The 13,688-nt window shown below is 42.9% G+C and overlaps 1 protein-coding gene across 4 annotated transcripts in view; it reads left to right on the top strand.

Annotated features, from left to right (window-relative positions):
* The window catches only part of R3HDM2 (R3H domain containing 2), a 146,203-nt gene that overhangs the window by 110,040 nt on the left and 22,475 nt on the right, over window positions 1–13,688 (top strand). For 3 of the 4 annotated variants that reach the window (XM_069758548.1, XM_069758552.1, XM_069758550.1), the window contains 7 exons: window positions 2,725–2,865; window positions 5,847–5,955; window positions 6,829–6,924; window positions 7,422–7,453; window positions 8,317–8,370; window positions 10,791–11,020; window positions 11,603–11,763. In XM_069758548.1, the coding sequence (XP_069614649.1) occupies window positions 2,725–2,865; window positions 5,847–5,955; window positions 6,829–6,924; window positions 7,422–7,453; window positions 8,317–8,370; window positions 10,791–11,020; window positions 11,603–11,763 (823 nt within the window). The remainder of the gene's footprint in view (window positions 1–2,724; window positions 2,866–5,846; window positions 5,956–6,828; window positions 6,925–7,421; window positions 7,454–8,316; window positions 8,371–10,790; window positions 11,021–11,602; window positions 11,764–13,688) is intronic. The other variant, XM_069758551.1, reaches the window with a different exon arrangement.

Raw genomic sequence — 13,688 nt, 5'->3', positions numbered from 1 at the left:
GGATATAAATAACCATGGTACCGCTGAAAACGTCATCTTGTCCTGCAAAAAACGAGCTGCCATACAGCATCATCAGCAAAAAAATAAGTTATAGTCCTCAGAATAAAGAGATGCAAAAATGATTTTTTTTATATAAAATAGTTTATCGTATAAAAGCGCCAAAACATAAAAAACTTATATAAATGAGGTATCGCTGTAATCGTACTGACCAGAAGAACAAAACTGCTTTATCAATTTTACCAAACGCAGAACGGTATAAACGCCCCCCGCCCCCCCCCCTTCCCACCCCCAAAAGAAATTCATGAATAGCTGGTTTTTGTTCATTCTCACAAAAATCGGAATAAAAAGCAATCAAAAAATGTCACGTGCCCGAAAATGTTACCAATAAAATCGTCAACTTGTCCCGCAAAAAACAAGACCTCACATGACTCTGTGGACCAAAATATGGAAAAATTATAGCTCTCAAAATGTGGAGACGCAAAAACAATTTTTGCAATAAAAAAGCATCTTTTAGTGTGTGATGGCTGCCAATCATAAAAATCCGCTAAAAAAACCCGCTATAAAAGTAAATCAAGCCCCCCGTCATCACCCGCTTAGTTAGGGAAAAATAATAAAATTTTAAAAAATGTATTTCCATTTTCCCAATAGGGTTGGGGCTAAAGTTAGAGTTATGGTTGGGGCTAAAGTTAGGGTTGGGGTTGGAGCTACAGTTAGGGTTAGGGCTACAATTAGGGTTGGGGCTAAAGTTAGGGTTTGGATTACATTTACAGTTGGGATTAGGGTTAGGGGTGTGTTTGGGTTAGGGTTTCAGTTAGAATTGGGGGTTTCCACTGTTTAGGCACATCAGGGGCTCTCCAAATGCGACATGGGAATCTCATTTCCAGCCAATTCTGCATTGAAAAAGTAAGTGCTCCTTCCCTTCTGACCTCTCCCATGTACCCAAACACGGGTTTTTACCCCAACATATGGGGTATCGGCGTACTCAGGACAAATTGGACAACAACTTTTGGGGTCCAATTTCTCCTGTTACCCTTGGGAAAATACAAAACTAGGGGCTAAAATAATTTTTGTGGGGAAAAAAAAAGATTTTTTTATTTTCACGGCTCTGCGTTATAAACTAGTGAAACACTTGGTTGTTCCAAGGGCTCACCAGACATCTAGATAAGTTCCTTAAGGGGTCTACTTTCCAAAATGGTGTCACTTGTGGGGGTTTCAATGTTTAGGCACATCAGGGACTCTCCAAACGCGACATGGTGTCCCATCTCAATTCAAGTAAGTTTTGCATTGGAAAGTCAAATGGCGCTCCTTTCCTTCCGAGCTCTGCCACGCGCCCAAACAATGGTTTACCCCCACATATGGGGTATCGGCGTACTCAGAACAAATTGTACAACAACCTTTGGGGTCCAATTTCTCCTGTTACCCTTGGTAAAATAAAATAAATTGGAGCTAAAGTAAATTTTTTGTGAAAAAAAAGTTAAATGTTAATTTTTTTTTTTAAAAACATTCCAGAAATTCCTGTGAATCACCTGAAGGGTTAATAAACTTCTTGAATGTGGTTTTGAGCACCTTGAGGGGTGCAGTTTTTAGAATGGTGTCACACTTGGGTATTTTCGATCATATAGACCCCTCAGTGACTTCAAATGTGATGTGGTCCCTAAAAAAAATGGTGTTGTAAAAATGAGAAATTGCAGGTCATCTTTTAACCCTTATAACTCGCTAAGGCTACTTTCACACTGGCGTTTTTTTCAATACGTCACAATGCGTCGTTTAGGGGAAAAAACGCATCCTGCAAAGTTGTTTGCAGGATGCGTTTTTGCCCCATAGATTAACATTAGCGACGCATTGCGACACGTCGCAACCTTCGTGCGACGGTTGCGCCGTGTTGTGGCGGACCGCCGGGAGCAAAAAACGTTACATGTAACGTTTTTTGCTGCCGACGGACTGCTTTTTCCGACCGCGCATGCGTGGCCGGAACTCCTCCCCCACCTCCCCACACCTAAATAAATAGCCTAACAAAAAAAAATTTTGGTTCCAAAATTGTGCTGATATAAAGTAGACATGTGGGAAATGTTACCTTTTAAGTATTTTGTGTGACATAACTCTGATTTAAGGGTATAAAAATTCAAAGTTGGAAAATTGCAAAATTTCCAAAATTTTCGCCAAATTTCCGTTTTTTTTCCCACAAATAAATGCAGGTAATTTCAAATAAATGTTACCATTAGCATGAAGTACAGTATGTCACGAGAAAACAGTGTCAGAATCACCAGGATCCGTTGAAGCGTTTCAGAGTTATGACCTCATAAAGGGACAGTGGTCAGTGGTCAGAATTGTAAAAATTGGCCTGGTCATTAACGTGCAAACCACCCTTGGGGTAAAGGGGTTAATGTTAGATCTAATATAATGTAATTATCAGATCAGCGCGAACGTCCTCCTCTCAAAAGTGCCTCTCCATCGGCAGCCCAATTGGAGGTTTAAATGTATGCAAACTTTGCCTCTATTGCCTTACATTAGGAATGCATTGTCTTGTACAAAGAAATTTTGGCCAGTTTCCATATTTTGATGATTTCTAAGGGGAACCCAAAGTTGGTGGTGGATGGGCATTATGTTAAGCAAATGATCATATTGTAATGCACTAAGTTGCAGAGTCTGTATTTGGCCATAGGTTTGTATTGCGCTCTAATCTTTCAGTATTACATCTTGCCTGTGTTTCTTTTCTTTCTTCAGCAATCAATTTAAGAAGTTTCCACAAATGACCTCATATCACAGGATGCTTTTGCACCGTGCTGCTGCCTATTTTGGCATGGATCATAATGTAGACCAAACAGGCAAAGCCGTAATCATTAATAAAACCGGTAACACACGAATGTAAGTTACCCACTATGAGCTCACTACGTCCTCAAATAATTATTTGCTCTTTTTTGTTTAGTAGAATTTCTTGCCGTTCTCTGTGCTAAATTCTTCAAACTGGCAATGAATTTGGCGCAAAGTCAAAAGCGAGTGGCGACTCTCCGAATTTTGCAACTTTTTAAAAACTTGCAATTGATGAATAAAATTAAAACATCTGGAATCGCTGAACTTCACCCACAGAGCGGGGGAGGGAGAACAAAAAAACACAATCGAGCACATAGAGTTGACTTAAAAAAAGACGCAAATAGTTTAATGAATTGGGTGCATAGATAAGGGCAAAATACCAGACAACAAATGGACTAGGCAATGCTCAATCAAGACTTATAACTAGAAGGTGGTTTTTAATTATTTTTCTGGATGGCAATCTCGAGATTTTCATCCTTGACAATCACTTTTCACTATAGTCATTTGACTAGGACCACCCCAATTTGTAGAAAAGCAGATGTGTGCAAAAGCTGACATCTAGATTATTAATGACCTGCTGCCCCTTCCAGTCACCAGGGCAGTGCAGCAGGTAGGATTAGGGCACATTCCCGTGTGCAGGCCACAGTAGTTAAATGACCACCAATGTTGGTTTACTAGCTTGTTTAGACAAGCCAACAATCTGTGGCCACAGAACAATCATTAATCCAGTGATTTTGTGCCTGTAGAAGGTCACGTGGTCGGTAGCACATTATCTATTCACACAGGACAATGCGCGGCCGATTAACATTGATTATTAAGTTGTCTTAAGAAACATTGCTACCAATGAACGAGCTCGTAGTCGTTGATTGCCAGACATTCATATTGGCATATTGTGCTGGAGTGAGACCATGAATAAATGGCTTTTCACTCACTGTCTCCTCCTTGTTGCTAGTGTGCCCACACAGCTTTGATTGATGTTCCTCCCAACATGGCTTCATGCAGGTAGGACATAAAAGTAAACAGTATGTACTTTCTGCAAGGAAACCTTGACTAGTCCTTGCTGCAGCATTGCCCAGGTGGCTGGACAAAGTGGCACATCGCAGTATTAAAAGTCAATTTTTTCCCCCCATTCTAATGTTTAGGGGTTTTCAAGGGGTTAACACTGTATTAGTGTACAGTATAGCTGCCTGCCCCTGATTTAGGCCCCTTAATTTACCTGACGGGTTCCCCTTTTTGGTGCGCCACCATTAGACTTTCGCTAACTACCAACATGTTATTGATGAAGCACATATCACTGAGTGAGATAGCAGAGTACAGTGTGCACCCATCCGTTAGTCCCTTACACAATGAATAGAGCGATAATGCCCATGAGTGAACATGTTGCTTCTTTAAATTCTGTTTGCAGTTAGGAGGAACGAGAACTCTGGACCCCTCTTATAGTGAACATGGGACCCCCAGTTATCAGTCATTCATGGCCTATTCTGTGTATAGGTGATAAATGCTATTTGTGGGAAAACTTTTAAGCTCCTGTAGACTGTGACACTTTATACAACTTTCAATTATACTAACTGATCCTACATGCACTAAACTGTGTCCATAAAAATACGGTTTGACAAGTGTGGTCACACCACACTTGTCAAACCGTATTTTTATGGACACAGTTTAGTGCATGTAGGATCAGTTAGTATAATTGAAAGTTGTATAAAGTGTCCAGAGTGGTCTCAGAGCATTTACCCAAACCCCATCACTTCCCTTTGGGATGAATTCAAACTCTTGAGTGCTGAGACCACAGATCAGTATTCACGTTAAAAAATAATTTCAAAATGCTGAAGGCAAAATCTGATATATCAAATTCTAATACTCATGATGGTCAGTAATCCCACCTACTTGTCTACCCAGAAGACAGAATCTATGGGCTCAACATTACAATGAATGGCTGACTTAAATTGACTTACAAATGCAAGGACATACAAGTAGGACGACTATCGGACTGTTTTATGTCTTGTGAAATTTTCACATGGCCTCATAGGAAGGGGGGAATTGAACACAATCGTTAAATCCCCCATATTGCCTTATTAGTATGCAATGTATTGATGCTTCACACAAAATAACAGAATGCCTATCCGCTCCAAATAAACTAACATTTAGACATGGAGAAGTCGTTAAGTCCCACTGGGCCTAAAGCATGTGTAGTAGTTATCCATTTTGCTTCACACTGTAGGAGTTGGTATGAGGATAATTCCCATTACAAGGAGCAATTGCATGTTACAAACCTGTAAATGCCATGTCCTTCTCTCATATGGGTATAAGCCAGAGTGCTACTTTTACAGCTGGCAGCCGCATGCACAAGATGACAGGGTATATTGTTAATCAGTAGTTGGACTATGGACATTTATTCCAGTTCGTCCCATAGACATGAAGGGAAGCCATAGTGCGCATACAAGACTACCTCTTCATTGAGATTCTAGATCGGCAGCCTGGTTCTGGTCATCGTGGGGTTAAAAACAGTTTTAAATCTAAAATGGGGAGAGAAGCAATACAGGTATTCCAGTCTGAGGAACACTTGCTGGTATTCCAGTCTGAGAAACGCCTACAGGTATTCCAGTCTGAGGAACGTCTACAGGTATTCCAGTCTGAGGAACGCCTACAGGTATTCCAGTCTGAGGAACGCCTACAGGTATTCCAGTCTGAGGAACGCCTACAGGTATTCCAGTCTGAGGAACGCCTACAGGTATTCCAGTCTGAGGAACGCCTACAGGTATTCAAGTCTGAGGAACGCCTACAGGTATTCCAGTCTGAGGAACGCATACAGGTATTCCAGTCTGAGGAACACCTATAGGTATTCCAGTCTGAGGAACACCTATAGGTATTCCAGTCTGAGGAACACCAACAGGCATTCCAGTCTTTGGGCACGTGGTTGGAGTAAGCAGTCTACATTGGAAATGCTTCACTCCTGTGCTGGTTTAGAAGAGTGTAAGGGGCTCCTTTACTTGTGATCACAGACATGGTTATATGAATTTTCCTTGGTTTATCAGACCTGAACAAAGGTTCTCGGAGCACATCAAAGATGAAAAGAGCTGCGAATTTCAACAAAGGTTCATCCTAAAGCGAGATGATGCCAGTATGGACCGTGATGATAATCAGGTAGAGCAGATTTTTTAATGATAATTTTTGTATTTGCATAAATGCCTGTCTTCACGTCCTCTGTCAGTGTGTCCACATCTGTAACTAAACATTGCACTGACCATGTCTTAGTTTTATACATTTCTTTCATTTGACTAATGCAGAAAAAAAAAAAACTTGTGTCGTTCTACCATTGATTCATACATATGATGTAGACATTCTGTAAATGTATATGTAGTTATGAGCATACGTGCTTGGATAAGGTGTGATCCGGGCATGTTCGTGTGCTAATAGAATATATTCGGTGTGCTCGAATATTTATGTTCAAGTCGCCGCAACTGCAGGTCTTGTGGCTGTTCAACAGCTGCAACTCGTGCATGGATTGCATAGCAAAAAAGCTACCTATGCATATGTTGTGGCTGTCGAACAGCTGCGGCGACTCAACCAAAGTATTGAGCAAGACAAAGATACTCTATTAGCACACGAGCATGCTCTGATAACACCTTATCTGAGCATGTTTGCTCTGAGTAAATAAATGGCTGACCAATGCAAGTCCCATCTCTGAACCACCACACTTCTCTCAAGTCCATGGACGCCCATCCTGTAGCCTGTAAGAATGGAGAGGTGGCTGTGGATTCACATCTCTTTTCAGGATAGAGCCCTATCCTTGATATAGGTGCAAGTATCCGTGATGGGATTTGCATCTACAAGGTATATGGAGCAGATAATTTCTCCACTCTCAGGTTGTTTCCCTTCTCGATGGAGAGGCTTTGCAATGAGGTCCTTGGGCAATTACCTATTTTTCCACCCTCTAAAACTGATTCTGCAACTCATTGTTTAGTTTTTTTTTCTAGTTACTTCCACCATTCCTGTTCTTATTTTCATATTTTATAGATCAGAGTTCCCTTGCAAGATGGGAGACGGAGCAAATCCATAGAGGAGAGAGAAGAAGAATATCAGCGAGTACGGGAAAGGATTTTTGCAAGAGAGGTAAATGTTTTTCTTTTACCCATTTTATTCCTTTTGCCTGCAGTGACAATTTGGTAAATAGGGGCCCTACTCAATAATACTTGCGTATCTGAAAGGGGTTGTTCCCTTTCAGTAAAATGAATGTCCCCAGCTCCAGGATATTATTAAGAAACAAACCGTTTCTGTACTCTCACTCACCAGGTCCACCAGTGAGGTTCTGCGGCTGCCCCCGGTGCCTGGTGTTGGCTGTGGTGCGGCATTACGTTTATAGCGCGATGTCCAGTCTGTGAGCCCAGCGACTTTGCCAAACGTCGCAGAGCACTGCCAATGCCAGTGGTGGAGACTCGCAGGTGAACTCAAGGAGAGGTAGTACAGGGCGGATTGTGTCTTTTTAATAACATGCATCTAGGAACATACATTTACCGAAAGGGTTCAATCCCTTTAAATACCATAGTTGTGGTATGGGAACACTAAGCACTAGTAGTATCTGATCGTACTGTTTGTTTTTTATTTTTTAGTCTGCCCAAAATGGTCATATTCCTGATAACAGGTAAGCCATGTAAAGTCTAGCTTGTCAGTAGTGAGCATTCACAGATCATGGCTGCTATTTGTGTGTGTGTATAGCATGGGACCAGGTAATGCCTACATAACACTGCACAGAGGCTCAGCCGAATGTGAAGAATATCTAACATCGTTTATACTTGAGGTTTCGCTTTTACTAATCCTGGAGATTTTCCGTAGCCTGATGGATGCATTTAAGATCAAACATTTTAGTGGCGAATGATACAAATTCTTAATAACTGAAGCCACGAAAAGCTGCAGTTTCAGTTGGGGTTTTCCCGTGTAAGGTGACAGTGATGTCATTCTCTTGCTTATCAGTGGGGATCTGATTAGTCTAAGGTCTGGGCCAGACAGCCGTGTTTCATGTTCCATGTACAGACATCAATGCCTTTACTGATTCAAATGTACAGCTTCATATACATTATGCCTATGAGACTGAAGGTTTGAGAAATGTGACTGTCTGAGCCCAGCCTTACTCCGCAGATCCTGAGAATATAATACTACTGTTGTGATCTGTCCCTTGACTATAGCGCCCTAGCTGTGCAGGCACCTGAGACCGGATCACTTGACTCTGGATTGACTTGAATGGAGCCCCAGTGCAGACCCCTCTAAAACCCCGGGCCGCTGTGCAAGAATAGCCATGAAGAGGGGAGCATCACTGCACCAGCTGGACTAATTTTATTCTGAGGATCATTAGGGTACCAGAGGCTAGACATCCCCAGTGATCATGAAGTGATAGACATGATGGACCCCCTGTACATCCACTGTACTTCAGTTTTCTCTTACTTGCAGTACCACCTTAAAATGCCAAACTCAATACTATTTTTCCCTCCCTCTTAATATAACCTACAGACTCTACCGCGAAGGCTTTTCCACTCTCTCTCACAAAAGGAGACAATTGTTTAGGTACCTTCTATGTTGTGTACAATAAATATTCTGTGTCCAGGTCACTGGTGCACACATCTTCCTCGCATGGCTGCTTGTGAGGTTCTTCTTGACATGTAGTCTGTTGCAATCGTCCTGTTCTGCAGTGTGGATAGGGTGCCCTGTAATTTATTTCCATCAGAAGACTGGTATTCATGGCTGCTGCATCATTTTTGTTTTCTTGTGTAATGTTCTGTGTGGTTTGGAGCCCTTCGCAGCCATTGTGCCGCTGTTGTGTCCATACCGTAGGGCATGATGCATCTATAACAGTGTGATCGCCGTAAGATTTTCCTGCTGGTGTTTGATTGTCTTTCTAGGTAAAGTTTCCAATTATTTCCAGTTCTTGTCATTGTTTTGGAGATGGAGCCCGGACTGGCTTCCAAGCATCAAGTTCTCCTGAATGTCCAGTTTGAGTTGCATGTTCAGTTACTGATGTGTGTTTTAACATTGACAGAGGCTGGATCTATTGTCGCTTTCTCATTGTTATGCTGGGCATACACTAGAGATCCAGAGTGCTAGCCTTTACAGGCTGTGTGACCGTCTTAAGAGAACACCTGAAATTGCCCGTAATTACAAGAGAGCGGTCTTGTCTCTATGATCCAAGTGTAATGATGACCCAATTGATCTGCACATCCCTTGGCACATTTGTATGTTGTGATTTTCTAATTTTCCTTCTGTATCCATCACAATTTTAAGTATAACGAAACATTAAAAAATGCCCTAAATCTGCCTTCATGGCCATCTAAGACCTCTAGGGTATGACCAGCTTTACTCCAGAAACCCAACTGTGCCTGCCTTATTTCTTACCACACAGTAAATGTTGGCCTTGGCTCGGTCTACATCGGCCAGATTTCCTTGATCTTTGCTGATGTGAAACCTCTTTTGACTTGTGCTACAAATCCTAAAAACCTGCAGATACTTAGTTCGTCAACCAATGAGGAGCTTTTTCTATACACTCATGCTATGCTCCCATAGACGCTCTGAAAATGTCATCTATGACTGTTGATTTCTAGGATAGTTTTTTTTCCTGCTTCTCCTTCATATATAGGATGGAGTAACCTGTATTCATCTTCATAATGTATGTAAAAGCGCACTCTAGGTTATATGTATTAAACCTATGGGGCGGCAGAGTTAAGAGAAGAATTGATGAAAGTTTAAGCTCTAGACACATTGGAGATCCCTTGAGTCACGGGAAGCCTCCTGAAGGAGCGCATTTAGCTCACAGCTATTCCTTTCTCTCCCACTCACATGCCTGCTCAGCTCAGTGAAGATCCAATAAATGCTGCTGGAGAAAAGCGCACAATAGGGTCTTATCCGAGATGCAGTTGATTAGAAAGATCAGATTCTACTCACCAATTTGAGCCGAAAGACAGGCTCATAGATATATCCTGCTGCAGCAGATCCACCGGTCCACTCGTGACCAACCAGAGATGGAAAAAAAAAGGGGGTAAAACGTGGATTTAAACTGCGCTGAATAATTCAAGGTCCAAATATGTAGCCATTAAATCGTGGATTTATTCACCACGTTTCAAAGTACAATATTTCTTCATCAGGACACCACAGTGTAGTGTGGTGTCCTGATGAAGAAGTCTTGTACTTTGAAACGCGGTGAATAAATCCACGATTTAATGGCTACATAATTGGACCTTGAATTATTCAGCAGCGCAGTTTAAATCCACGTTTTACCCCCTTTTTTTATGCTCAGCTCCGTGTGCATGGGCTCTTAAAGGGAATATGTCACCAAATCTGAGAGCACAATGTAGAGAGACTCTGACTCCAGTCATGTGTCACTGAGCTACCTGCTGCAGTTATAAGATCACTGTTTTATCAGCAGGAAGTAATCGCTAAAGAGATAGTAAACCTGTAGTCCTCCATTTTCATGAGATCTGTGTAACCCCACCCACAATACTGACTGTCAGCATTTTGCCGATGCACAGTGTACACAGAAAGCTGCCAATCAGTGGTGTGGGTGGGGTTATACAGAGCTCAGCATTCAGAGAACTGCTAGATCTGCAACAGATAAAACAGGGACGTTATCAAAACTTCAACAAGCGGGTCCCGTATGTGATACATCGCTGGAATCGTGATCTCGGCCCCGACATCAAGCTACTCTCAGATGAGGTAGCTAAAATCTGGTGACAGATTCCCTTTAATATGGAGTGGTGGGTAAGCCTCTGTCGCCATTTTGCAAGTAATCGTGTGTGTTGAAAACCCACATACCCCATTCTTTCATACTTCAATATTTCCATCTACTCCGTGCACATTAGATGGTTGATTGGTCTGCCAGGGCGCTGACATTCACCGTCTTCACAAGAGGACATTGGAGGTGACTGAGGGATATGATAAATGTATTCTGACCATCTGAGAATAATGAACTGAGAGAAGCCATCCTTACCTTGTAGAGGCAGCCGAGACCTGCTGAATCGTGGCTCCGGCAGCCGTCAGAGCAGCACTGAAAGTGAATTAAAGTCCCTGGATCCAAGACCATGGAGCAGCACGGACTCTGACGGCTCCTGTCGTAATATGCGCCCTCCAGTTACCAAAGCCAGCAGCTTCAGTGGAATCTCTATCCTGACCAGAGGAGACAGTATTGGCAGTAACAAAAGCACGACCAACCGCACTGGTCGACCCGGTAAGCTTTCCATAACGCACATGTTTGACAGCCACAAATCTCGGACTGACCACAGGTCTCCTGACCCAAACCAACAGCGTCCGAGGTGTATATCATGCTGTTCGAGTCGCGACACCCTCTCTTGTGCCCTGGGACTTGTGGATATAATGCAGATGGGAAAATATGCAGGATCAGGTGTTAATAGGTTGTGTAGCTGGTGGTCCCCCCCCCCCCCCCCCACACACACACACACACACACACACACACAGTGGGGCATACTACGACCTGATGCAGAGATTGGGGACGTCAGGATGGACCAACATTTTATTGTATTTTTTCTTTTTAACTTGGATCTTCTTTTTCTTATGGGAAAGGAATTGTGTGAATACTTCACTATCCAGTTTATCGTGTCCTTATTTTGCGGTCGTTGCCATGGAAACAGCATTGAGCAAATCTGTCTGGGGATTTGTTTTAAAGTTTGCTTTAAATCTATTTGTGAACTACCGTTGTATTCCCTATGCTTTACTGCTATATTGTGCTTCTTTTTTCTTTCCCCCTTTAATAAATATTGCAGTGACAGAGGCATTGTTTTTTTCCCCCCAGGTTTGCCATTAGGCACTCCGGAAGTCTGCAGCCAAGCTTCCTCCGCTCAGCAGCCTACTCGAAGCATCATAAGTTGCACTGCACAGCCACATCCCCATCCTCACCAGCCACTGCCACCCAGTCCGCAGCAGCAGTCCATGAGTAACCACTTACTGTCCCAGGTGAGCAGGGGGTCCTGCCGCTCAGCCGCTGCTTCTCTGTTCACCGGCTCTCGGGGTTTTCTCACCTTTTACCTTGGATTTCATTTCTAGCTTTCATTACCAATGGCTGATTATTCCTTCTACTGTCCACCTTCTCTGTTGCATCACAGTCATTGCTTAAAAATATATAGAATTTTTTTTTTAAATGGACATTGGACTCAATGTAGAAATGCCCCATAGTGCTTTACATTCGTGCATGCCATAGTTAATGAATGATACTAAAAGTCTGGCCAAAGTAACACCTCCCTAAAGTGTAAGGAATCCTATGCTGCTTATACCTGTGCCAACTCGCCAGTTATCTCATCAGTCACTAAGTTGGCAGATCTGTTTAGTGCACAGAATAATAGACTATGACCCGTCCCCCTCCATCAGTCGCATAGCACATGAAGGCCCCGATTCATCATAGTTTACATCAGAAATCAGAAATGTGACATTACACAAATTCTTGTCACTTTCGGCCGGCTCTGACAAAACGGTTGGTGTTTGGACGTGATGTGGAGACACACTCATATAATTCATGGCACGCTGTGCCGCACCTTGCGTCACAAATCTTACTCCTGTGTCCAGTCTCCACAGGAGAAATTACATCAATAGAATGCGTGTGTTCCGTGAACACATGCGGATTTACATGCGTTACGTAAAAGGCAGCGCTGCTAGTCCCGGATCGTGGGCACCCGGCCTAGCACGTTACAGATTGCTGCTGTTTTGATGGTGTATTTATGCAGTGTCAGAAACGCAGCGGCCGGAGGTTACAGCATAGTGGATGCGATTTCTAGAAATCCTATGTCCACTGTGTGTCTATGTGCACATGCGGATCACCCACAGAAACTGACACGAGGCGCGTCTTTCAGGACCGCAGCATGCCAATTTCTGGAGTTGAGGCTCACTGCTTTACAACATCTTAGTGAATGGATCTGTGCACACATTGCAGGTTTTTTTTTTCTGTTCAGACTAGTCACAAAACGTGAAGGATTTCCTAGTACTTACAAAGTGAATGAGAGTCCTGAAGTCTCGGGCACATGTTGCTTATTTTATCCTTGCAGATTTAGATCTGCATCATGTCCATTCTTTCAGTGGTTTTGCTGCAGATCTCATACTAATGAATGGTAAAACCGCATCAAAAACCCGTCTATTTTATCCTGTGTTTATTCTGCCAACACGTAGATTTTACTGTTGCACATCATGCTTGACGTGTGCACATACCCTATTAGTGATGTCACATAGTCCTCCTTTATTAGAAAGTACTAACTTCCTTCTCCCCTGGTGGTGAATCTGTAGAGACCCTCTGCCATAGTGTGCCATGTGCATTTGGGCCTGCCCCTCCGGAGAGAGGTGCTTAGTGTTCTGGCACAAGGACCGCCATTGTGATGCCTGGATGTCGGTGTCCTTTCTTGTTGCTTAGCAGGCGGGTGACTCACTTGTAGCCTTTATCTGTTTGTGCTTCCAGAATTGAAGATTGAGACTAATTAAATCCTCAGCTGGTGTCTGTGCCTTGTTATCCTCTCTATAAATGTGTGACTTTGTAAATATGACTGTGGAACTAACATATATATCTATTTTGTTCTTTAACCCTTTCCTGTGATACTCAACCACTGTGTCCTTTTCCTCTCACTCCATGATCCTACCCTTTCTGTCCTGTTCTCTGCATGCTGCTCTGCTGGTTCCAAGACCCTCCAGCCCTCTCCACAACCGGTCCAGTACTCCGCCAGCTCCTGCCCCCAGGTCCTTCTGCCAGTTTCACCTCCCCAGCAGTACAATCTGGTATATTCACTTCTCCATTCCCTCCTCCTGTTCATTGAATTGATTGCGTGAGTGGCTCATGTACAGCTAGTTTTGTCTTTCCAAAAGGAACATTTCAGTATGGATGAATAATTGTTCTGGCTGAA

Source organism: Ranitomeya imitator, chromosome 3 (assembly GCF_032444005.1).
Source record: "Ranitomeya imitator isolate aRanImi1 chromosome 3, aRanImi1.pri, whole genome shotgun sequence".
NCBI classification, from domain to species: Eukaryota; Metazoa; Chordata; class Amphibia; order Anura; family Dendrobatidae; genus Ranitomeya; species Ranitomeya imitator.
The sequence above is the reverse complement of the archived record's forward strand: the minus strand, read 5'-3'. Positions and strand labels throughout refer to the sequence as shown.